This window comes from Augochlora pura, chromosome 6, assembly GCF_028453695.1.
Source record: "Augochlora pura isolate Apur16 chromosome 6, APUR_v2.2.1, whole genome shotgun sequence".
NCBI classification, from domain to species: domain Eukaryota; kingdom Metazoa; phylum Arthropoda; class Insecta; order Hymenoptera; family Halictidae; genus Augochlora; species Augochlora pura.
Genome location: NC_135777.1, coordinates 5,415,091 through 5,440,713, shown reverse-complemented (window position 1 = coordinate 5,440,713; position 25,623 = coordinate 5,415,091). Strand labels below are relative to the sequence as shown.

At 43.9% G+C, this 25,623-nt stretch overlaps 3 protein-coding genes and 1 non-coding gene across 7 annotated transcripts in view; all 4 read left to right on the top strand.

The window, feature by feature from the left end:
• The window catches only part of LOC144471467 (uncharacterized), a 122,378-nt gene extending 117,871 nt beyond the window's left edge, over positions 1 to 4,507 (top strand). For all 4 annotated transcript variants that reach the window (XM_078183530.1, XM_078183528.1, XM_078183529.1 and 1 more), the window contains one exon: positions 1 to 4,507. This exon is cut by the window's left edge and continues 3,423 nt beyond it. The gene's annotated coding sequence lies outside the window, so the exon portion shown is untranslated.
• Positions 4,508 to 7,580: 3,073 nt separating this feature from the next.
• Nanos (RNA-binding protein nanos) lies at positions 7,581 to 14,131 on the top strand. Its single transcript, XM_078183834.1, has 3 exons — positions 7,581 to 7,912; positions 9,680 to 9,902; positions 10,201 to 14,131. The coding sequence occupies exons 1-3, from the start codon at positions 7,774 to 7,776 to the stop codon at positions 10,352 to 10,354; spliced, it is 516 nt and encodes a 171-aa protein (XP_078039960.1). The 5' UTR covers positions 7,581 to 7,773; the 3' UTR covers positions 10,355 to 14,131.
• Positions 14,132 to 15,392: 1,261 nt separating this feature from the next.
• LOC144470910 (ovochymase-2-like) lies at positions 15,393 to 25,528 on the top strand. The gene is made up of 12 exons (XM_078182500.1): positions 15,393 to 15,700; positions 15,845 to 16,638; positions 16,821 to 16,980; positions 17,196 to 17,467; positions 17,747 to 17,958; positions 18,044 to 18,156; positions 21,513 to 21,887; positions 23,106 to 23,525; positions 24,178 to 24,486; positions 24,594 to 24,862; positions 25,024 to 25,187; positions 25,331 to 25,528. The coding sequence occupies exons 1-12, from the start codon at positions 15,420 to 15,422 to the stop codon at positions 25,526 to 25,528; spliced, it is 3,567 nt and encodes a 1,188-aa protein (XP_078038626.1). The 5' UTR covers positions 15,393 to 15,419.
• Positions 19,164 to 19,235, top strand: Trnah-gug (transfer RNA histidin (anticodon GUG)). Its single transcript has one exon. It is a non-coding gene; the product is annotated as a tRNA-His (tRNA).
• Positions 25,529 to 25,623: the final 95 nt, after the last annotated feature.

Genomic DNA, 25,623 nt, shown 5'->3' with positions numbered 1-25,623 from the left:
ATTTATTTCGTACATTAAACCATTTCCCTTCTCTTTCATTTCTCTCTCTCTCTCTCTCTCTCTCTCTCTCTCTCTTACTTTGCCTCTCTGTGTCTCACTCTCTCACTCTCTCGCTCTCTCTGTCTCTGTCTCTCTTTCCGTTTTTCTTTCGTTAGTTCTTTTTTTTCTTTGCGATCGCATCATTATTTTCGTAGCTCGACTGAAGTATATATGTATATGTATATATCACGTACATGTGTGTGTGTACACGTAGAACAAATCGAGGGCTTTTTGATTACTTTATGAGTGCTAGGGACACGACCGTTTTACCGCGTATTTGTAAGTGTGTCACTATTTTTTTTTTACACGACAAGACCATTTCATTTTTCCTCCTGCACCGATTCGGTAATGTGTTAATTCGCGGATAACCGTTGGAACACCGTCGAGGGGGTAGATCTGTTTCATTCTAATTATCGCTCATTTAACTTAAAAAAAAAAAATAAACCGTCGTCCGTGTTTCATTGCGTCTCTCGTATCGCGAATGCTTGTACATTTATAAGTGACCAGTAGTTTCTTTCTCTCTCTCGTTCATTCGCATCATCATTATTATTATTATTAATTATTATTATTATTATTAATGTTATTATTAATATTATGATTAATATTATGAATTAATTATTATTTTCACTCCTTTTTTATGTAAAATAAGACTAAGACATACCAAATGAGAAATGTAAGGACAAGTTTTTGTTAGGTTATAGTACTATATCGCATATCAAGAACGCAAGAAATACATGCGCTGAAAGCACTCTGTATTTGCCTATGCAAAAACGTCCCGGTGAGACGAATGCTCGAATCAATCGGGACGCCACAAGACCACTTTTACTCTAGCAAGAGTATACGACTAGAAGTATTAATATTTAATATTAATAATCAACGCGGATTGTCCAGAATGGATGGTCATGTTTTTGAGAATCAACGTCGAGCCACCGAACAAACAAACAAGCAAACCGTAGATCAACTTCTCCAAAAAAAACACCCCTGCCGAGATAAAATCGAGAAATCCGCGAAAAAAACGAAACGAAAGGAAAACCGTGGCTGCGAGTCAGCCGAGACGTGGCCAGAGTGAACAGAACGAACGGCGTAGCATTCGCTGGAATTCGGACGTTTCAGTTTGTGATTCCGTTTGCTTTCGAGGATCCTGTGTCGTTTCGTTTTGTTTCGATCCATTTCCGTTCCGCGATCCGTCGGCCCACCATTGATCCTTGGAAAAATTTCCTATCTTCTTGCCGTCCATACGGACACCAAGTGAACGACCGGGGTTAGTCTTTTTCCCTTATCCCAACCCCTCCCCACTTTTTTAACGATATTTGCGTCCTCTTTGTATCCGGGGACAAGACGCGCGGCGGCGATCAACCTTTTCTTCGAATAAACGAGAAGCGCGCGTCGACTCTCTCGGTGCTGGTGCGTCCGTACTTTGTAAAAAAAAAATATATACAGCGAGAGACCAATTGAGAAATCTCATCGCCGCCTATTGTCAGAGCACCGAGACAGTCGACGGTTTTTTCATCTTCGGGACGACTCGACCGAGAGCGACGCTTTCTTTTACCTACCCCCCCCCCCCCCCCCCCCCTACCCTTATTTTGCAAACGAGAGGTCACGAGGGAGAGAGAACGCATAAAGAACAGAGAAAAACAAGTGTAAACGAGGAAAAACCACCAAAAAACGAGAAAACCGTGAAAACAGCGATGAAAAAAAAAAGAAAGAAACGATAAACGTTGTAACGCGTTAAAACGATGACGAGGTCGCGTTGTGTGCGCGCGCGCGTGCGTGTGTGTGCACGCGCGCGCGCGCACCGGTACAAAAAACTCAAAGACTGATGGCCATTCATTTGGGAGGTTCTTGTAATAATCGTAATCTCAAGCGCCGCGCGATCCCGCGGCCGAGGCGGGATCGACCGGAAGTACATCGACATTGTACGGGAAGACAGGACAAGACTATTATTGTAGCCTATCGGCGAACGATGCCCCCGGACCGCCGTTGCGCATCGTACCATGAGACTAAATGATAAAAAAAAAAAGAATCGATATCATAATTATGTGTCGTTTGATATAAACGAAAATAATGAATTATTAGTATGTATCATCGTTTTATACACAACCTAATTATATCTACGTACACTATGTACATTCCTAGTATACACTGTTTCACGTACACACGCTACACGGAACACACACACGCTCGACGTGCGAACACTGCGCAACACGAGGGAAAAGAACACGGCGGAGACACGTCGACATGGACGCGGATACACACACACACACACGTACACGTTAAACACGTAAAACACAAACACACGTACACAGATGCGCGCGCGGACACGAAGATGAGAAAAACACGCGTTGCGTTACACGCGCTCGTTACGAACGAAACAAAGCAAGAATAAAAATCGCATTGACCTATTATAATATGTATACGTGTACGTGCGTGTGCACGGACGGTGCTCGCGTGCGCGCGCGCGCTCGCGTAGGGAACGCATATACAACACGTACGATTATATTTATAATTAAAACTATATAAAGCTATTCCAAAAACGGACCACCGCGACATCGACATATACGAAGATCATAATTAAAATTAAATAGGCAAGAAATAGAGAAAGAATGCGAGATCGATGGAACAATGGAGAACCGGGGAGGAACGCGGCGAGAAGAGGAACGTGTCCACCGATTCGGGACACGTTGCGACACGTGCGGGCGAAAAAAAATACCACGATAGAACCGAAACTAAAATAAAAAAAAGACAGAATCGTATGGAAAAGAGAGCCGACATATAGTTTCACAAAACAATAGGAACATGTTATAATAATCCGTGGGTCGAATTGACCGGAAATTCGTGAACGATGATTTAAAAAAGAAAAGAAAAGAACCGCGGAGAATAAAACGGAAACAGCAAACGAAATATATGGAAGATCGATGGTTTCATTTGTTCGTTGTTGAATTGTTGTTGTTGGAGGGTAGCAGCCGCGCAGCTGAGCAGCGCCGTCGTCAGTGTCTCATGTATAACAAAAACGCAATCGAGTCCTCTGTCAATTTTTCCAGTCTGTACACGGGAGAAACGAACCCCCTATGTGTGTGTGTGTATACGTATTATACAAAGGAATCACGAAGAATTTAACGCCGGTATGATGGAGATGATGAAGACGAAGATGGTGAAGACGGAGATCCGTACGATCAACGCGGCGGGGAAGATGGTGTGATGATGATGATGCCGATTCGAGGAGGATGAAGACGTGTGGGAAATACGTGTCGAGAGATGACGAAAAAAGACATTGTAATAAATGAACAAAAAACAAAAAAATACGCGCATGTATAGCAAAAAAAAAAAAACGAGGTTGTTACACTTGAGCACAATAGAGAGAGAACAAAGTATATGGAGTATAGTTTTACACGAAGGCTTTATCGCCCGTTTAGTTTTATACCTGAGACACGAAGAAAAGGCTGAAACGGTTAGACGATAAAAACGCGAAAAACAAAAAAAGATGAAACAATTCGAACCACCCCACCACCACCGCCACCACCAATACCAGTACCACTACCACTACCACCACCACTACCACCACCACCACCACCATCTCACCACCATCATCACTACTACCTCCCAAAATTCCCCTTCATTTTTAACCACGTTTCTCGCCCTTTCTCTTATTCTTCCCGCTGTTAAATTTTCAAAGGGATTCTTCGCCGTCCTTGATTTCGTAAAATATTTTATTCACGCACGCGATTCGAGCTTTCAAAGTTCTACAAGCTCGCCGAGGAATTTCGTTTCCATGTACGGTACACAACGGTGTTTTCGAAAGTCGTCGTCGGAGTACTATTATTTCTAATTAGCCAAAATTTTCGTTTATTATCTAGTTCTTACTTTTCCTTCGCCTCTCTCTCTCTCTTTCTCTCTCTTTCTCTCTCTTTCTCCTCCTCTACATCTCTTTATCTCGTTATCACTTTCTCTGCTTTTTCTTCTATGGCTTTCTCTCTGATCTTGTATGTCCCCTTGACTTTTAGCCCTCGACCCCATCGACACCCAGACCCATCCCCCACCAAGATTCCATGATTTTCTGTTTCATTCTGTCCATCACTCCTTCCTCCCCTTGACACTCATACTACACATGGACACAAGGACATATATGTTTGACATATTATTATACTTACAATTATTTTAATTATAATTTCCCAGAAGTATATATTATCTTTAATAATCGTGGTAATTTTTAGACTAGAAGAACAATATATTAGCGGATAGAGAATAAAAAGTATACATACAAGAAAAAATGAAGCGAACATACATATATATATATATAAATATACATATATATATATATAAATATATAAGCATATATTATATATATATATTGACGGAATATTCGAGATCGTAATTAGAGATTGTCGGTCGGATGCATACAATGCTGGAAGACGATAACGGTATTTACGCGTAAGAACGATTAAAGGGGAATAATGGAACAAAAAAAAAATGAAAATGAAATAAGTAACGATATAACGAACGAAAGAAGGAAACACACAAATAAAGAAACAAATAAACGATTCGAGCAGACGGAATAAAAGCGGACTTGGCCAGCGTCGTCAAGCTGCTCGCAGAGAATAATTCATTGATTGAACAAAAAAAGAAAAAGAAAAAAGGAGATCAGTAAATGTAAATGTTTGTAAACAAATTATGAAACATTATTTGTTCAGTGCCTACATATTTACACAGTAACAATAAAGATGAAGATTAGTGAATACTCTCTTTCTTTATCTGGCTTTCATTCTCTTGACCTTACAAACGCCTCCCTTCTTCCCGTAGATCGAATTCGATCCTCTTAAACGGTCACATTTTCTCGACGCCTGGCAATCCTTAAATAAACCTAGCTGTCGTCGTTCAAATTTACCGGGCCATGGAATGTTTATTTCACAACTGTCGCTAGACTAGGTTATTTACAGGTCGCGTCGAAAGAATGACGACAGCTTTCGATAACTGTTTTAAAAGTCGATCGAACCGCATGAATTGTTTTTACACGAGATAACGACCACTAGAGAAAGACTGAGTTACTTTCTCCCAAGTTTGCTACTATGTACTTGGAACGTTAGAAGAATTAAACAATGATATCTCCTCAACATTTTTGTCCGACTCTGAAACGAAAATAAAAAGACCTAGTAATATTGCTTGAGAAATAGAGAAATTATTTACACGAGTACCTATTTTTCTGAATAGTAATTATAATGAGTTAAAAATCCGCATATTTGTGCTGAAAAATTGAGGTCGTCAGAGACGTGGTACACGCGTTACGTACAATTATAAATTAATTTGAAAAAAAGCGAAAGCAAAAGTGGAAGCTTCCTTCTGGCGAAATTACGACAATTTAAAGCCACTGTATAAAACGAACATAAAATATAAATATTCCAGTGGTGTTTTTGAAATTTGAGCGTGGCATGGAAGCAAAGATCCGTGGCCTGCGACCCGACCCAATAATTTCGTAATATCGATAGGTAACCGGACACCAGAAAGAAACAATGAAAACCTATCTGACTCCTTTCAGCCTTGAATTTACAATGTATCGGCGCTGCCTCGATGCGGTAACATCAAAGCGTTTCGTCCCCGAGCCGAATCGAACGGTCGCGTCGATACAGTCGTTATATTCCGACCCGATCATCCTTCCCACGGCCGGAAACGATTTTTGTTTAATTGAAATTTTAAACGATACTGTCACCGGTGACGGTGACGGCGAAACCAACGAGATCAAGGCGTCCTTTCGAAAATAAATCCTACTCATCCTAGCTCCGCAATGAAATGCTATCATGCAGCGAGCGATTCATCCTATCATTCCTGATTCCGGTTAATTAGAAAATTCGCTAAAGTTTAATGAGATTTCTGGTAAGTTATCACCGTGCTCCGATTCTCCGTCTCTCTATACCTCCCTTTCTTTGTTCAAACGGAAAATTGCCGAACTTCGCGACCCATTTTTTCAAACGCCGCTCAAGCGATTCCAATCAAATTTCGAGAGAGTATTTTTTCAATAGCTTCAAATAAATTGAATGCAAGAGTTTTTGCGAAGACGCGAAATTGAAACAGCAAAATTTTATTTCGACAGGAATTCGTGCGGAAAATAATCGATCCGAATAAAAAGGTAAAGCTTATTTTCTATTTTAACGATTTATTTCTTGCATATTCCTGGTTTCAAATTGACGCATAACTAAAAAAGAAATCGTCTCACGGACGTGGAAGAAGCATCGGCGATTTTATAATTTTATACGTAGTTCAAATGGAAAAACTGATCCCGAATGTGCCGGTATAAAAATATTCTTATAAATTTGTATAAATAAATATTTTATAATATTCTTATAAAATATTCTGTTTACGTGAAAACAGGCACGGTCGATAATTATTCTCCTAGAATAAATAGTTGAAAAAAAAGATATTCGTTTGAAAGGAGTTTATTCGGATAACGATTCTAAATGAACATTTATTGGAAACGATTCGATTAAAACCCAACAACAATGGTAGGAGGCCGATAGTTTCCGGAACCTTTTATTGGATATGTTTAGTAGCTTTTTAAGGCTCGCTACGAAAACATTTCGTTCTATTTGCTCTTTTAGATCCTGTGAAACTAGGTCAAATGTGATGGAAAAATTCTATTTTACGGAAGAGCCATTTCCCTGGAGAGCCGGCCATCGAAAAGTACTCGAAAACTACACTTCTATTATTCAGAATTGAATGGAATTTTATTAAACCATTCACAAAAGCGGTATCATTTTTGGGCTCTGTCCATTTCCTAGTATTATATGTACGCAATTACAATCTACGCTCCCAAAGAAAAAGATAGCACATGCGTGCTATTTTTAATTTCTCGCGTTATAATTATGGTACAGGAAATGTGCCAATGATACAGAAAGACTACCTTCCACTAACATGTAAACACTGCCTATATTGGAATTTCTACGAGATATACTCTTAGAAAGAATGGAAACACGCAAATAGACAAACAAAATAGATAGCACACTAAAGGTTTATTTTGATTTTCTTCAATATGTCATGAAATGTTCTATGCAATATTACAAGCGATACCGTAAATGCAGAACTGTCTGTAAAAATTACAGGAATTTATATAACACGAATTACAATGTAACAGGAGGATGCAACAAGTATTTTTGAGATGTTAGATAAGCTTAGTTTGTCGGAGAACAAATCAGCGAAACCTTTTTCAAGATTTCAGTTGGTTTATATATAATGGAAAACTACAGATTAGTAATTCAAGTTTCCGTCTTCAGGTTAATAAATCAGGAATTCAATTATCAGCGGCAACCTTGACGAATGCCGGATCGGTAATGGCACGGCTATAGCGCGTAAGGGCTGTATAATTTAACTTGGCCTTTTACCATCCTTGTTGGTATCACGTGTGCAATGTATTTATGACAGTGGGCCAGTCCCAAGCAGAAGCCCGCAATCCCCTCTACCGGACCCTTTCTTTACAATCGTCGGCCACGGTGACGGCGACTGTGACGGCGACATCACCAGCCGGCAGTTGAATTTCGAAACTCAACCAAGTTGTGTCTCGTCGATCTTGTTTGTTGACACCTTCGCGGTTCCGACTCGGGCCCTTCAGGCAGTTCGCTGGCTATGCTTTGATTTTATTTCTTACCGTCGCAGATCGCTGGTAGATCATCAACGCGTCGAAAGCTCGCAACCGGCGTTTCGTTCTTCTCTTGCACGCGAATCGACGATCGTCGTCGTAGATCATCGATCATGATGTTCGTCGTACAAGAACTACCGATGCCGGAAGTGTCCAACGTGTTCTATCCGTTCAACAGCAGCCTGGAGGAGGAGATAAGACGACTATTCGAGAATTTCACGATCGAGGCGCAGACTACGACGTTACCTAGTGGTAAGCGAACTCTTGGATCATGTTCCTCTGCGTCGTTCGTAACCGGAACTCGATGGAACGCCGGTTTCCTCGTACAACGCGATCGATGAGACCTGGATCTCGGCTCTGCTCTACCATAGCGATCGACGTCCGTTCAAAATCGTTCTTTGGAATTTTTCGAAATAACGTTCACCGCTTTTTCGCGTGTCGAGTTGTCGCGTGTAACATAATCCTTCTGCGCCGCGATACGTTCAACGACGCGTCTTCGTTTCAATTGTAGGCAAGAGTTTATCGCGCATCTAACTCCTCGAATATTCACGGCAAGTTTTTGACTAGCTCTATCCAATTGTTTACCGATTTATACAGTCTCGTTAAATCGCTAGGTTCTTCGCGAGGATAAAACGGTTGTGTTCGTCGCCCAGTTCTTATTTTATTGCTCGTCGAAAAAAAAAACAGACACCCCGGTCTGTACAAAACAGACTTTCTTGTTCGCTATTGATTCCTCACCGCTTGCCGTAAACTGTCATCGACGATCATTTGTTTCCATAGAAACGCGATGAAAGCCGCCGCTGGAATCTGTTTTTATTCGGCCGCGTGGAAAATCTATAATTCAAGTCTGCGATCGGAATGAATAAAAATCTCCCCGTTCTTCTCCCTGCCGTCTCTCTGTTTTCGTCGTTCTTCTTCCGGCTCGGATAATTCCGTTCCTCGAATTTGCAGACTACGGATTTTCGGCTTTCTTTGTTTCTTTAATAAAGGTTATCTCCCGTTCAATTTCACAACTATCCAAATTTAGATCGGACGCAATTTTTCGTTGGAATGTGCCGTTTTCAAGATCGTCGCTTGGTAATCTGGAAAGTTCGAGTCGAAAGCGAATCAGGCAAAGATCATGGTCTATTGTCGCGTCTTAAACCATATGGTCCGATCGTAATTGATCGTACGGCGTCGGGCTCGGATCTGATTGGCAGACACCTTCCGTAGTTTGTAAACAGACGAATCGATAAGAGGTACATATTCTGTATTCTAAAACGCGTGCCGGCGGGGAACAATTTCTGCCGACGGCGATTCCTCGAATGGTTTTATCGGTTACGGTTCACCGAACCGCGTCCGTGAGATTTATTAAAATCCCTTCGATCCTCGTCGACAATCCATGGTAGGAAAAAACGAAATAATAATAACGTTTATTACAATACGAATCGCGGCCATTCAGCAGTAAATATAGTTACATAGTCCGCTGACTCATGGATTCGCGGAAAAGTGCCGTCGGCCCGGTTTGACGCGCGTCGAATTTAATGATAAAAGATAATTGTACTCGCATGTTATTAAGCTTCGTGCACCTGACAATCAGGGATTTTAAACGACCAACGGGAATATTAGTTTCCTGGGGTAAACGTTAACTCGCCGGTATGTATGTATGTGTGTATTCCTGCGCCGTTCGAAAAATAGGACGATTCTGTTTACAAACCGTGAAACCCGATACTGCGGCCGTTATTTTTCTCCGTTTACATTCTGTCGAACTCTGGATCTACGAAAAACACTCTCGACAAAAATAAGCGATGCTAGACGATCGTTCACAGAGCGTACTAGCATTTATTTACTAGTTTCATTTTTCTCGAGAACTTTCCTTGAAATATTAACCGAACAAACGCGTTGACTCGTATCTACGACTTAATCGGTTCACCCTTCGTCAGATGAATTATAATCGCGGAGACATACGATAGTCGATAAAGCATTATAAGCGAATTAGGATAATGTACGATCGTTGTAACATTCCTGGATGGGTTTCAGTGGAGGACGTAATGGAGGAGTTTCGTCATAATGGCCGTGATTTTGAATACTGTCCAGACTCGGAGAACGTTAAATCTCCGGAAGTGTTGTACCGTCGCAAGAAGAACAAGAAACCCTCGCCCACCGAATGCGTCTTTTGCAAAAACAATGGCGAGAAGGAGACCTATTACAAGAAGCACTGGCTCAAGGACGACGATGGCAAAGTGCGGTGCCCGGTTTTGCGGTAAATTCATTAAACATTCCTCTATTCACACCCGCGAAGCCAAGATGTCGGTGATATAATAAGCAATCAATTACTACCATCTATTAAAAGAATTCGCAACTCTTGATCCAATTTTAAAAACACGTCATTGCTTCAAATAGAATTTGAATTCGATGTAAAATTAATTTGATTTCAATTGAAAATGCTCGACACGGGTCAACGAGTTAATCGATACCGACATCGGTCTTGTCCATGACGTCGAATTCAATCGCTAACAAAGTAGCAGCAAATTCACAGTTCTCTTTTGTTTGTCATTTAGGGCGTACATATGTCCGTTATGTGGCGCGACCGGCGACAATGCGCACACTATCAAGTACTGCAATAAGACTCCGAAGACCGACAGCAGTGCAATGGCAACAGCGAATACGTTCAGGTTTTTGAGAAACTCGATAGGCAGACGAAGGAACAAGTAAAAGGGGGGACCCGCAGTGTCACCTTGCCATGATTTCTCTAGTGTTTGAATGCTTCGAGATCGACCAGAGAAATCGAACAATTTTGAGCTATCTCGGTATCGTTCGTTGGCAGATAATCGTTTACAGTCTCGCACCTATCGAGGTGAACGAGAACCGGAATGGTGGTTCCAGCGTGAGAACACGCGTTTTACCGTTCGTTGATCAATCGATTGGTCCAGAGAGTTACTTTACCTGCGAGCCCAGGAGGCTTCTCTTATATTTTTCGAATCGATGAAACCAGATATCAAACCGATATCTGGCTAGCTGCAACAACGAGCTATCAACTGTGCATTTCGGTAAAATGCAGCCTTGTAAAATATTTCTCTCCTCTGCGTTGCATTAAAATGACTGTTGTCAAGGGTTACTCAACCCTCGAGCGTTCACTTCCCATTTTCTAAGCTATTAGTTCAAATTAGCTGTTCCAAAGATTTGCAATATCGAGAATGGATTTTTAAACTCGAGAGGCTGCATCCAAAGAACTGATAGTTGTAAGAACTATGTGTATACACACTGCCGTGCCATACGTTAAAGGAGAGAGAGAGAGAGAGAGAGGTGTGCTTCGTTTCTTCATGAACGAATTCCAGCGTGCGTCGCCCTTACGAAAGAGATTCGTTTCGTAGATCGACAACGTTCGCAGTCGTCTTCCACGATTGTCGGACGAGCCAGTAATTGATACCTTCGGTATTGTACTTGTTCTTCTTCCTTATATTCTCTTCTCGATAGTGTCTTTTTTTCTTAATCGTGTGTACGTATATTTGCGCGTATGACCCTGGCGGAGTTTGAATGCGTCAGCATAGAGAATTCGCAGCATCTTTACCAGTACGGTATTCACTCTTCCGAAAAGACTTTCATTGTTACTAAGAAGAGAACGAACGTTCAACAAAGACTACTGTAACAAGTACTGTGATAATGCAAACATAACGCTATCTTTTATAATACGAAGCGCGAGATTATTTTTCCTTCAATATTCTGACTAATCTTCGACCAGTCGGCTATAGGGATTCTCAAAAGTTTAGAATCGTCCCTCGCGCTAGTCGACGATTATAAACTTTCCAGAATCTCGTGTATGAAAAGAACTCGGACGATTATGAACTAGCGTTAGGATACGCGTGCCTTATCCACGGCCGACCCTTTCTCCAAATCAAGAGCATTCCTATTTTATTTGATAATCGCGCGACTACCTTTGGCCAAAACTTTGGGGGTTTCTTAAATAATGGTTCAAGTTCCTTGGATAGTTGATAACGGGAGGTCCGTTTGATCGAACCCTTTTCGAGCCTATTTCACGACTTCTATCAGATCCTGTAACTCGGGCGACGCTTTTCGAAGCGTGTACCGCGTTTCTCGGAACCTCTCCATCGTACTTCGGTTGATATCCCGTTCTCAGAATTCGCTGGTACGCAAAAGATTCCGTTCCTGCGTATACGACCGACAACTCGTCCAAGGTAACCCACGGCAAAACTTCTTCTGTTTACCGTTCTTTCTCTCGGACAATTGTCGGCCGAATCGTTGCTCTTTATCCAGGCGGTGGTTTTTTTTGCGGAACGGTCGCAGGTGCTGAATAGAACACGCGCTCGAAATGGCATCCGACCGAGCGAGAGACAGAAACGGAAGAGCAGAAAAAAAAATAGCTTTGTCCTTCTGGCTCGCTCGCACGCGGAACATTCCGTTCGATCACTTTCCCCCCGAATAGAAATACGTCGATACTCGATTTATACGTATTTTTGTATATTTACTAGCGTCAGGTTTAGGTTTAAAACAGGTTTTCCGTTGGCGCCCGATGGGACCGGATTATTGCGGCCGCGATCTCGCTCGTCGATCGGCGCGCGCGCGCGGAACCATCGAACGGTCGATTCGATTTTCGGTGATTTTCGATCGGAACACGATTGGTAACCCATCAGTTGCACAGTTGTGTACAAACAAAGCCGCCGCTTGTCTGGCCACAGATTTTGTGTACAAATAGCGCGAGCGTGCCAGCTCGTTCGCGGTCCCAGCAATTGTTTTAAAACTCGATTTCCGAGCAATTCTATGCTAGTGCACGCGCACAACGCCGTCAAAAAAGTACCATGGCAGACACCGAATCTCGAATCGAAGCGGTCCCGTTAATCCGAATGGTTATGGAAGGATTTACGAATCTAGGATACAAAGCTCGCGGAACTATGTATTATATCGTAATTAATTAACCAATAATTTGTACTACGTTTTATGGTCGATATTCCTGTTAATTAACGGGTAAGGATTGCGTCGATTATTCTGTAGAAGAGAAGACAACGCGTGTCCTGTCGAATATTGACTGAGAGACAGGTGGTTGTTCGCGTTAAACGAGACCAAAAATTCGTAGTTCAAAAATCTTTTGAGTATTCGACACTCGCGACTCCGTGTAGACTAATTTTGCTTATTACGAACGATCTTTCGACGGTTTCTGTTCAGTTTATTGCTGTTGAATCGTGTACCGAGTCGCGAGGGTTTTCGAAATCGTGCCAATAAACAGGTCCACTGTTTTAATGGAGAGAAAATATTCTGTTAAATAAGAATTTTAAGCAACTTGTTAAATCATTTTACGAGGTTGTTGCACTCTCTGAACAAATTTTTAAGCCTTATCACTCCAAGCAATTTTACAAACCGCAGACTTTAGCTTGGCAGCTATACTGTCGCTTAGAGCGATAAGGGTTAAAACATTCTTAACTCTCGATATTAAGAAAACTACTAAACAGGTGAAACAAATTAAGCGTTGACTGGACTCTCGCTAAGAAAAAGGAAAGAACTGTTTATCGAGTAGAAAAGAGTGGATTTATTGCGATCATTTCGAGCAGGTAGTTGTAATAACGTTGACAATTAGAGAGGACCAAAATTTAGGCTAAGGGATATTATAGTTAAGCGAAGGTTTCCGGCAGCGTCGAGGCTATCGACGAAATAATTGTGAATTTATGGCTTCGAGGGAAGCCGAAATTGATCTTTTGAAACTGTCGCCACGTAATTTTCCAGTTACGAGGACGACGTAGTTTTGAGGCAGGTAACAGTTTTGTCGGAGACCGAGAAAGAAAACAAAGAGGGCTTTGGCGCGGAGCGAAATGATTCGCAATAAAACGTGAGATTACGTTTTTATAATAACGTTAGATGACGTTAAGGTAATCTGACACCCGAGTGTGGTTCACCACGTGCGGCAGGTGATAATGTAATAATAGATGCGCAAGAGCGACTCCACGGACATTTACGAAGGTAAAGATTAATCACCGAAACGATTACTACATTGATCATACACCGCGCGTATTCCACCGGCTTTTCCGATGTTCCCGTTTTTTCCATTGCACATGTCGCCGATGTATCCTACATTCGTCAACCCGAACTTGTTTCCACACAGAATTGTACAAATGTTAATTAGCGTGCGGTATGTATTATTTCATTCACACACACAGACACACCTATCACGCACCCCAAACGGCGAACGACACAGCGTTAACGTTGACGAAGATGATGAGAAATGATATAACAATGCGTGCGTTTAATTTCTGAGTTTTCCCAGCGGGAGTTGAAGATTTTTATTTTGTTCAAATTCCACGGCGTTGTTTGCGAATCTTTGTCCAGCGGACCGCTCGCCGTTCCCGTATTTGTAATTTTAAGTACATATTGCGTACTACTGTCATAATATATGTATAATTATTATACTTTTATCGCGGTTTATTTTTCTTATTCATGTTATTATATTATGTTATATTGGTATGTTACTATTTAAGCAATATGTAGTCCGTTAATTTGTATCATGATTTTTGATATTTAAAATATATGTATATCTCTGCAATGTACGTGTCGTGTTCCAGTTTGTTCTCACCTCGCGTTCCTCTCACGCCACGAGTTACCTACATTGTTGGGAAAATAGTGGCAGCGTAAATCTTGATCTGCGGACAGGGATCGTTTGTTCGCGAATAAAGTAAAGCATATAAATAATACGGTTTAGATGTAAGCCAGCGTGTATCGCGTGACCGGAGGCACCTTTCGCAGAAGCCGCGTTTCGTAGCATCGTGTTCACCGGCGCCAATTGTTTCGTACACGTTCGCAACCGACGTCAGACTCTCTGGTCGCGCGATAATTGCTCCAGAAACTCGCAGCGTTTGAACTCTTTATCGGTCGATTCGCGCGCGTTTCAACCCTTGCTCGCGCGGGGCGAGTAATCGTCCGGCATAGCATTTCCGTTCGGCGTTATCTTAATAACGCGTTCGTGCTGCGCATCGCGATCGCGAATCCAGCCGGCGCGACGCTTTTTCGTGGATCTAAAACGTTTTCCCGTCCCGCAGTAGGTAAGTAGGTCAACCATTGTATTCGTTACGAACGGGTTGTTCGAATAATCGTTGCCGCACGCCTGGTTAGCGACGATCGCCATTAGGCGATCAAGAAATCTCGCTTGAATGTCATGGGGATTACATCAGGATGGCAAGTGGGCTCGATGTTAAACGAGCTCAGGTAAAACTACAAGTCCCCACCTTTCTGTTATCTTTACTAGAAAGATAGCTATAATGTGTTAATAAATAAACTAAGCCATAACACTTTAGACTACCTAATTTTCCTTTGCAATTACATGCAAAGTATAGTATAAGAAAATTAAATACACGTTATTCGATAACCGTAAAGTTAATTCTGCCGGGAAACGAAGCAAAGGCGCAGCAATTGGGAGTCCCGACACTAATCGGTTTTGCTGCCCTACTTATTCCCCGCGCTGAAACCGTTCGGAAAATACAGGAAAATTCGTTGTCATCGCGGTAACAATTCTCGGTAAAAAATGATCGAAAAATAAGACCATTAGCATTATCTTGTCGTATCTTCCAGATGGAAGATAAGGCCCGCTGTCATTGTTAGGAAAATTCAGGGCTGGTCCACGCAACAAAAGGCGGGCGCCCATTAAGCCTCCTATCTGCGAGTGGACATTCCCGGTGTGCCAGGAAATCCAACGTACATCCTGCACGGCGGTACATAAACGCGGGACCGCGTTAAAAATCGTTCAATAGGTAACCGGCCGGTGTAAAGGAAGCAAGTCATGTCGCGGCTGTTCGCGTTCGCGTGTCTCGCCTCGGTCACTCTGATCTGTCATGAAACCGACTCTTTCGGCGCCGGGGGTGGCAACGATGTCGGGAGCTCGTTTCGCAAAGAATCGTCCCCGTTCTTTCTATTACACCTGCTCAAACTAAAGAAGAAGATCCAGAAGATCGAGAAGATCGAGACTCCACCACCGAACGCCGATTGCATCTGCGTGCCGTATTATCTGTGCAGTATCAACGGCACCGTAACCGCCGACCAGATTGGTCCGATCATCATCAGGTGAGTGTCCCCAACAAACAGATCTTTTCGAGACCTTCTATTTAAATAAAACAATCGGAACAATGGCCAGCTTTGTTTCAAACTCGAAAAAGATCGTTTCAAATGTTGGTCGCTTTCTTTGCGTAACGTAAACCTTGAAATCAGATACCGAAGGTGCACGGGAGACCAAGAGGTGTGCTGTCGCCTGGTGAACGCGACAACGACGATGAAGCCGACTACTACGACCATGAAGACAACCATGAAGACGACTATGACGACCATGAAGCCTACCACGACTGCGGCCCCGATTATATTCCCGAACAACCCGCAGCCACCTCAAGTGTGCTTATGCATGTTGATATCGCAGTGCGACCCTTACGGGGTGATTGGGACTTCGGGCGGGGGCGTGATCAACCCACGCCTGCTGCCGTCGCAGTGTTCCAACACCGGTTACGTCTGCTGTCGCCCGACCAGCGTGATAGTGTACCCGCACAACCCTGTTCCGCCACCCGTGGTCCCCCAACAGATTTGCGGGCTCTGCGGAAACGCGATCCAGTGCAACAACGGGGTCGTGGTCCCTGTCAACTCGGCCCTGGTCTATCCTCTCGTGCAGCAAACTTGCCCGATCCCGACCACCTGCTGCGGCGGATCGAATCCTTCGTACCAGAACGGGATCCCGGTGATTCTGGGCCCCGTCAGATACCCGGGCACCACTCAAGCCTGTTACTGCATGAAGTCCTATCTTTGTTCCGCGGGAAACTCCGTCAACTGGGGAGTTGGCGCCATCGATCCTAGATTCTCCGCTTGCACCTCTCCGGACGAAGTCTGCTGTCGACCGTACGCAGTTTTCGATCAAAGGGGTCGCGACATACAGGAGGGCCGTGCTGAGAACATCGTCTCCGGGGACGCGTCCTTTTCGCAGCCTGGATGCGGCTCGAGGAACGCCAGCCTTGCGCCAGGTAGGCTCGTTTCTCGTTTGTTGCTTTGCTGTTTCGATTAACCGCAGCGGCAATTCATTTTATTCGATCACCGAAAATCAAGCGCACGATTTGAATAGTCTGAGTCAACTATGCTTCGATAGTACTCTGCTTGCGACTTTAATTGGATCGGATCGATCGACTCGCGTAATTCGATTCCGCAGCTCAACCGTATCCAGTGGACAGCGGCAAGACTTATTTGGGGGAGTTTCCATGGATGGTGGCGATTCTTTCGCTGCAGGCGGACGGCAAGTACCTGTTCCTGTGCGGCGGTTCTCTGATTACGAACACGGCGGTGCTCACCGCGGCTCATTGCGTCGCCAAGTGAGTTTCTTTCGCGCTAGGATAGACGTTTCAATTTCCGTGCCTGTTCCAATTTCTGATTGGATTCCAATTTCCACCTGATTCAAATCGTATAGCTTCGGCAAAGCTGCGTAAACTGGCTCAAAGATGCGAAAATCAGGACGTTTACCTGAGTCGGTCTCAAATCGACGCGCGCACTCTTTGAAAGAGCATTAATCGGGGATCTTTTTGTTCAGACGCGGCGATAGCAGATTAGTGGCACGGGCTGGGATATTGAATTTGGACGGCTCTAACCAGCCGTTGCCCTATCAAGAGACCAACGTGAAAACCGTGGTGACCCACCCATTGTTTTACAGCGGCGGCCTGTTCAACGATATTGCCGTAGTCATTCTGGCCAAACCGTTCGATAAAACCGTAAACGTGGTGCCTATTTGTGTACCCCAGCAGGGAGCAATTGTTCCGGCTGGTACTAGATTGTTAGGATCTGGCTGGGGCAAGAACACATTCGGTAAGACCCATGTCATGCCCCATTAACACCGTAACTTAAGTTTTCAGGGTGCCTTAACTGGAAAATTGATGCCCTTAGGTTACTGTTCTTGAATTACTTCGTAATTCTCTTGAGGATCCTGAAATGCTTGGCATTATTGACAAGCTTTAGCATTATATATATAATTATATAATTTTAATTATTATATATATAATTATATATAATTTTAATTACTATATATTATTTTACGCCATTTTCGTCGCTGCGATTGGATTTCGATTATGAATTTGCTGGTTAAAGACGGCGTGTATCAGAGCCTAATGCGCAAAGTGGATCTGCCGTACGTCCGCAGAACGGATTGCCAATACCGGCTCAGGACAACGAAATTGGGCCCGTATTTCCAGTTGCACAGCTCGTTCATTTGCGCCGGTGGCGAAGCGAACAGGGACACGTGCACCGGGGACGGAGGAGGACCTCTCGTTTATCCGACCGCTTCGGGACAATTCGTTCAGGTATCTCAATGGAAACACGTGGCCGTTTGGTGCGAGCATGATCGTCCCGCAAAACAAGCTAGCTTTTCTTTTTGTCCACGGACAGGCTGGTATCGTGTCTTGGGGTATCGGCTGCGGATCGTCAACCGTGCCCGCCGTGTACACGGACGTCGCGCAGTTCACGCAATGGATCGATGTGCAATTGGCCACTTACGGAACGTAAACCGTTCAAGCAACGTTTATCGCCGACCAGTATTTCCTACAACGATCTAGTCCTTCTTCCCTGTTGCACTGTGAACTGTTTTTGTTATCCAGAATAAAGCGCGATTTATCGCGGTAACAAATCACACGGGAGATGCTTTTACCAAATTCGGTGGCGCGGCCGATGGATCTTCCAACGTTTACGATCTCCACAAAATTTTATAAGAAATAAGAAAGTAGAGAAATCATATGAAAAAGTAGTATTTTAGAAGAGAAAGTCAGCGTACAGCTTCCAGAACGGAATAACTTTTTTAAAACTGAATCGAACGATTTTGTCTTCGCGTTTTCCAGGGACTGTTTTATTAGATCACAAGTCGAAACTATTTTGCCAAAATTTTTGTACACCATTATCCAGTGAACCAATCTGTCTAAACTTTAAAACAATTTTTAAAAAGTGATTTCATGTTAACGGGTGTTCTCAGATCTTTTTTCACGAAGCGTGCACAAAAGATAAAAATCCGCGGTCCAATACAGAACAATCCGTTAAATGCGTAGGCTCAATTTATTAATATTCTACGACGATAGCATAAACGAGTTCGAGCGACAAAATTTATCGGTCTTCGACGGAATTTAATCAACGCATGCGGAAAGCTAAAGTCAAAGTTCAACACAACTTAGATGTCCCGTTATTTACGGTTTTAATCGCGGCAAATCGTGTACGTAATTATTCGATGATAGGTATATCTTGGTTAAACCGTTTCTATTTCGTGCAATAAAATTCACGTCCCAGCGTACATGTGATAAAATTCGAAAAATTTTTCTGCTGATGTTTTACGTTTCACGAACGAAATGATCGAATTCATATCCTATCGAATTAATAACTATGCTTCTAATTCGTCCCATGTGCAACGAGTCGCGATGCAAAATAATGTCTGCATCGTAAAATAGCAGTTATGCAATTCTACGTCGATTTCTATGCAGTTACTCTAGATGAAAGCTGGAATGAAAGAACAACACTTCCAATAGCCGTGATCGTCTAGTGGTTAGGACCCTACGTTGTGGCCGTAGTAACCCAGGTTCGAATCCTGGTCACGGCAATGTGCGCAAGTCACATTGTCACGGTGGAAGTTTATTTTTTCCATCTCCTAACAATTATCGTATATTCTAAGAATAATTTCCTAATTATTCTACAACCTCGCGACTGTTTAAATAAATAGTTGAAATTAATATACTCTGTAGAAAGAACGATCGAATTTAATCGCGAACACATGCCACATTGCCGCGGCAAAATTTACTCTTTTAACTGTATTCTACATTCTGGAAATAACTTGCCACGTAGTTTTCAACATTATACAATGGGAATAATTAATTTAAATGGATATTCTTAATGCGATGAAACATAATCTGCAACGCGCGAGTGCTGCGTCGACGAGTAATAGAAGTCGTACAAAACGTTGTTGTTTCTTATGCGCGCGGGAGTATCGACGGAATTTTAATTTACCAGAAGCTCGAACAAAAGTCGGCGCGGTTAACGTGCGATCGTTAATTACTCGCGTAACGCTCGCGTGCCATAACAGCTGTCGGCCTGACGGCACGTCGCGCGCCACCACGGAAATTATCAGGAAATCTGTGCGACGTTGACGGCGATTAGGAGCATCGTCGCCGTGCGACCCAATTTCCATTGTGCCACTATTTTTTCCACCGCGATGCAGCGTCTACATTGTTGACGATAGCATCGGACGCGATCGATTCTGCTGATGGAAGCCGCGTCGAAACTTGCTATTTTGAAATAATACAGAGTTTCCTTGTATTATCTGAGTTACGATCTACGATAGGCTTTCACGGTTCTTCCGAGAAATCCGTATGTTGACCTTAACACCATAAAGACATCAAAATTCAATCGATGTGCTGGACGCCGATCAAAGTCCGCCGACATATGCACAGTGTTTCAAATTACACACAGCTTGCTCGGTCAACGGAGAAAAACTATTTTTACCGAAGCTGTCGAACGACAGGGTTTTAAAAATTTCAATGCATCGAGATTAACCGCGATCGAATATTCGATTATAATTCGTAACAATTTTAAAAAATTAATTCGCTCTAAATTGGTGTGATGCAAAAGATCGATAAAAGCAGCGTTATTTATGATGTAGATAATGCAAGGCAACCTCGCCGGGTTCCGCCGGAAATATACGTTGTAAGCACATTGTCCGAGGGAATCGACGTTCCACACCTTTTTTTTCCAGGATCGTTGATTTTAGTGTCAAGGAGCTTGTAAAACTCGACTGGCGCGCACGTGTAACGGGTACCCCGTCGGTCTCGGACCGCACGCCGTGCCTCTCTCGAGAGGGTTTTTGGTCATTGACAATCTCCTCGTCAAGGTCAACGATAAAGAACACTCGCGATGCCATTGAGAAATTTACGCGAAAACCCTCGTAAAAAAATCGTCGCGTCGTAAACTACGGAAGAGTACTTCCACGGTGGAGTCCTCAACGCGTAATGTCCTATTAGTTATCCACTTGTCACGAGTCCTAAACCAAGTAGAGAACAGCCTGGGTTGCAGACGTTGCGAGTGGTTCACACAGCTGCATAGGGTGCGGATGTACAGGGTGCAGAGGAAACTCTGTCTCCGTGCTACAGAATAGAATATATATATAATAATGTATAATATATATTATAATTTAATAATTAATTATATAATATATATAATATATATTATATAATAATATGTACGTAATATATAATAATGTGGTGCGAAAACACAATTTTCCCCGCACCCTTTACATTCTTAATCTATAAAGGAAAGTACACTCTCGGATTGCATTCAATGAAATGGACCATAGACTTTTCCTGCTATGGACGTAAATCTCTGTGGAGTTTTCTTGTCCTTCTCAATTCGTGTTGGCTGTGTTTTGTTGACCTCGCACCTCATCACGATATCTGCATTTGCGTAAGAAGCGTTTCTATCGATGGCAGCAGAAGCATGAGTTCGATTTGCTCTGCGCACGATGAGATACATCAACGTTAAAGATAGTACAGTTATTCCACATCACCGAGACATTTATTTTAAATTAGCCGTAAATCAGACATATTTTAACCCTTTGCGGACTTTTTCGACCAAGTGAGGTAGCAGATTTTTTCAGATGTGTCGAGTGTATATAAATTATTTTAAATTGTGTACAATGCAAATATAATTTATATACGATTATATGGAATTATATAATTTATATAGAAATTATCTTAACATAAACACCGACTGTTGCCTCTCGTCCTGCCAATCGAAACGCCGAGACCAGGCTCTCGGCCGCAAAGGGTTAAAAGCATACAATTTGGAAATGAAATCCTCCTAGGTTGTCGACCGTCACACTGTGTTGAATGACTAATACGACCGGCATTGTTATCGGTGTTTTCCCAAAATTTCTGCATCGCGAGAAACGACGATCGAAATGGTTCGACATGGTTCCAAGAACGACCGTGCGGTTGGATCCCATGGCCGGCGCGGGCACGGGGAATACCAGGTTTCCCGCGTCAGTAAAATCGAAGCCGTCCAACCTGTTAAGGGGCATTGCGATAGCGTTCCGCGACGAGGAATCAAGGAACGGCGAACGTTGGTGGGGAGCTAGTCATATATGCTGGTCGCCGGGCTGCTGTGTGTGTAAACGAACAAATCTCCGATCCGCTGTCCGGCGAATCGCAATCGTGCGGTGCTACTTGAAGAGGCAACTCGTTCCTCGCCGACTGCGATCTTTGTGAGTATTGTTTCCGATCGATACCCTCCGTCGATTGTGCTCGATGTAAACAAAGGTCGCCGGAGGGAAATTTCAAGTGACGTGTGATCCGCGATCGAATTCGATTCGAATCGAAAAGAGGATCGTTACCGCGCGGTCGGGGCGCTTCTACGTCTGTTTACGATCATCTTTAAACATTGTACGAGGATTCGAGCCGCTTCGAGTCACCTTCGCGACGGTCTACGTACAAGCAGCGTCGCAGAAATCGTTAATTCCGGCCCGTGTTCGCAACGATCGGTATCCAGTTCGTAATCTCGACGTGCCGGTTCGCTGGTCCCGTTGGCCAGTCTCCCGGCAAAGGTCAGTGCCAAGCAGTTCTCATCGACCGTGAACGCTGATTCCATCGGGAACGCTTATGTAATTCGTGTTAGGCTTCTCGAGAAGCGAAACGAAGACCGATAGATTCGTGGAATCGCACGTCGTCGCGTCGCGCTTCCGTCGAAAGCAATATTTCTTCGGTCTTGCTCCGATCGGCCCGCCGTGCGTCACTCGCGCGATTTGTTCCTTTTTTTCTCGCATGCAGCAACCAGGAAAATTATCCATCGATAACGCGACGACGGTTGCAGTTTTCTCGCGGTCGACGGAGTTGCCTCGGGTGCAACAGCTTCCACCGCGAATAGCGACACGAGACCCGATCACCTTGAACCCTTGGACATCCGAGCGTCTCGAAGCGCCGGATCGCCTTGAAAACTCGAAGATGCGAGACGCCGCGTCAGCTAGTTCCGAGGCGCTCGTTCGGTATTTATTCACGGCATTATCGACTTCCTGCTTCGCCACCAATTAAGACGAACAGTTTCCTCGTTCTTTTAAATCTAAACGATCATCTACAGCTATTAATCAATCGTCGTGTTGCGTTCGCATGCCGCGAAACCGATAGTTAGCCGCTTTATCATCGATCATATCGTCGAATACTGAGTTTCCTCCGCAGTTGAGTCCTCCTTTGAATTTTAATCGTGGCTGCGATTTACTGGTTTTTGCGCCGCGCTGGCGATCCTCTGATATCACGTTTATTTATCATTGAAAAATATTAAATGCGCAGAGAATAGAAGGTATCGTCGTTGCGATAGACTCGATTGCGATGTTTAGCAACGTAACAGTTTTTGAAAATAATAATGAAGCATTCGTTTCGATTTAACATTAAATAATCGAATACGGTTATCGTTTTCGGCTTTGTTTCAGGAGCACAGCCATGATGTGGAAAACATTGCTGACGCTGGCTTTGGCCAGTTATTGTCTAGCCGCGCCTCAGGGCCAACCAACGGACACGAAGCCGCCGCTGGACGATTTGATATCGGGCATATTCAATCAGAGTCCGAGCCCGAACCCACAACCGAACCCTCAGCCGAACCCCGGTAATAAGGACAGCGGCACCGGGGATTTCGGTAACCTAGAAGCGTTGATCAACCAGTACCAAAATCAACAGTCGAGCAGCACCCCGTCGACTTATGTCGGCACGCAAAACAGACCCAAACCGCCTCCCGATGACTGCGAGTGCGTATCCTACTATCTGTGCCGGAACGGGACGGTAGTGGAGGATGGATTCGGGCTGATCGATATCAGGTCCGATTTCGCAGTAAACTCTACATCCCCTGAGCAGATGTGAGTCCTCCAAAGACCACCCTACAGAATGAACATGGACTTGCCAGTGACGAGCATGTTCAACTGAAAATTCGTAAATCGAAATTGAGGTGTCCAGATATCTTTCTGCACAGAATCGACGCTTCTCGTAGAATTCTAGTTGAACAGTAATCGTGCATGCATAGTAATTAGTCTAACAACACGTACACACAAAGTTCCAGGTGTCGAGCACTCTACTATGTGATCGTGCACGACTCGTGAGGCTGTCTTTGGATACACTGGTCCCTTTACATTGTACATACTCGTAGTCGTAGCACCGTGGAAACCGAACCGAATCAACGAAACGGCCATGTTCCTTCCATTTCTATTCATTTATTTACTTATTTGTTTGGGGTGAACGAGACCCGTGCGATAAGCAGTATGAAAACATTTGCTAGCTCATGAATCGAGTAAGTCGAAGATACGAAAAATGGATCGAACAATGCCTTCTTGTCGAGCATGTAGTAACCCAATGAATTCGGCTCGGTTTGCGTTTCAAATTTCCGTATGGCATGGTCTTCTATGGCGGCAAAGTCACACAATTCTTCAGATAACTCCTGGGGAACTTCAGGTATCCTTTCTTCTATCCGACGAGCCTCAAATGGTAATCCTTGCAATCTTGTTACCGGTACAGGGCATCCGGACCTTGCGTCGATTATCTGGACGTCTGCTGCAAGCCTCCGGACAAGCTGACTCCCGGTCACGAGATCATCCCGCCGCGCGTCGAAAGACGCGGCTGCGGTCAGCGAAACCCCGACGGCGTAGGCTTCAGGATCACCGGCGACAAGAACAACGAGACCAAGTTCGGTGAATTCCCGTGGATGGTGGCTATCATGAAGGACGAGATCATCGGCGAGACCAAGCAGAACTTGATCGTCTATCAGTGCGGCGGGTCTCTGATCCACAAACAGGCTATCTTGACGGCTGCGCATTGCGTTCACGGGTGGGTCCTCCTTGAAATTTAAATTACGCTGACGAGGTTTCAACCGTAGGTACAAGTAAGAGGATGTTCTTGGTCGGACAACAATAACCCGATGATCTGATCTATAGGAAAGAAGCAAGCTCCCTGAAGATCCGTGCGGGCGAATGGGACACGCAGACGAGGAACGAGATTTTCCCGCACCAGGATCGTGGCGTGCAGAAAGTGATCGTTCACGACAAGTATTATCCGGGAGCTCTCTACTATGATTTCGCGATCTTAATTCTGGCCGAGCCGGTCGAGTTGGCGGAGAACGTCGACGTGGTGTGTCTTCCAGAGCCTGATAACATTTTCGACGGATCCCGTTGCTTCGCCAGCGGTTGGGGCAAGGATAAATTCGGTGAGCGCGTCGCTTAGTAGGATCCAATTTATTCCTTTACGCGTGTCAGATCCTTCTGCACGATAAACTATTCCATTGATTCTAATCGAGCCTAATTGGGGTAGTCCGAGTCAAATTATATCCTGGGTATCCATTGTAGCTAACGCCAATGGTTGTTGCAGGTAAGGAGGGTCACTACCAGGTAATCCTGAAGAAGGTCGAATTGCCGGTGGTGCCACGAAATACGTGTCAGAACAGCCTCCGCGAGACGAGATTAGGGAAGTACTTCAAGCTCCATGAGACCTTTATCTGCGCCGGTGGCGAGCCTGGCAGAGATACTTGCAAGGTAATGTAGTGTCTTCTATTATTCATGTTTTAACTTTTTGACAATAAGGTAAAATTATTTTCGGTACAATCTCGCCATGGATAATGTTTGCTGCATTAGGCATGATAGACCAACGTGCATATAGTCTGTATTTGTTTCTTCAGGGTGACGGTGGCAGTCCTCTCGTCTGTCCAAGCACGAAAGATCCGACTAGGTATCAGCAAGCCGGCATTGTCGCATGGGGAATCGGATGCGGTGAGAATGGTACACCCGGAGTCTATGCTAATGTTGCTCAAGTGCGTACCTGGATCGACGACCAGATGGCTTATCACAACCTGGACAATACCGTTTACAATATCTAACTTGAATATAGACTGACTCGTTTTATAAGTCCGTTATACGAATAAATATCGTTGTACTCAGAAAACATTTGTCTTCCATATTTTTTGCACCGCGA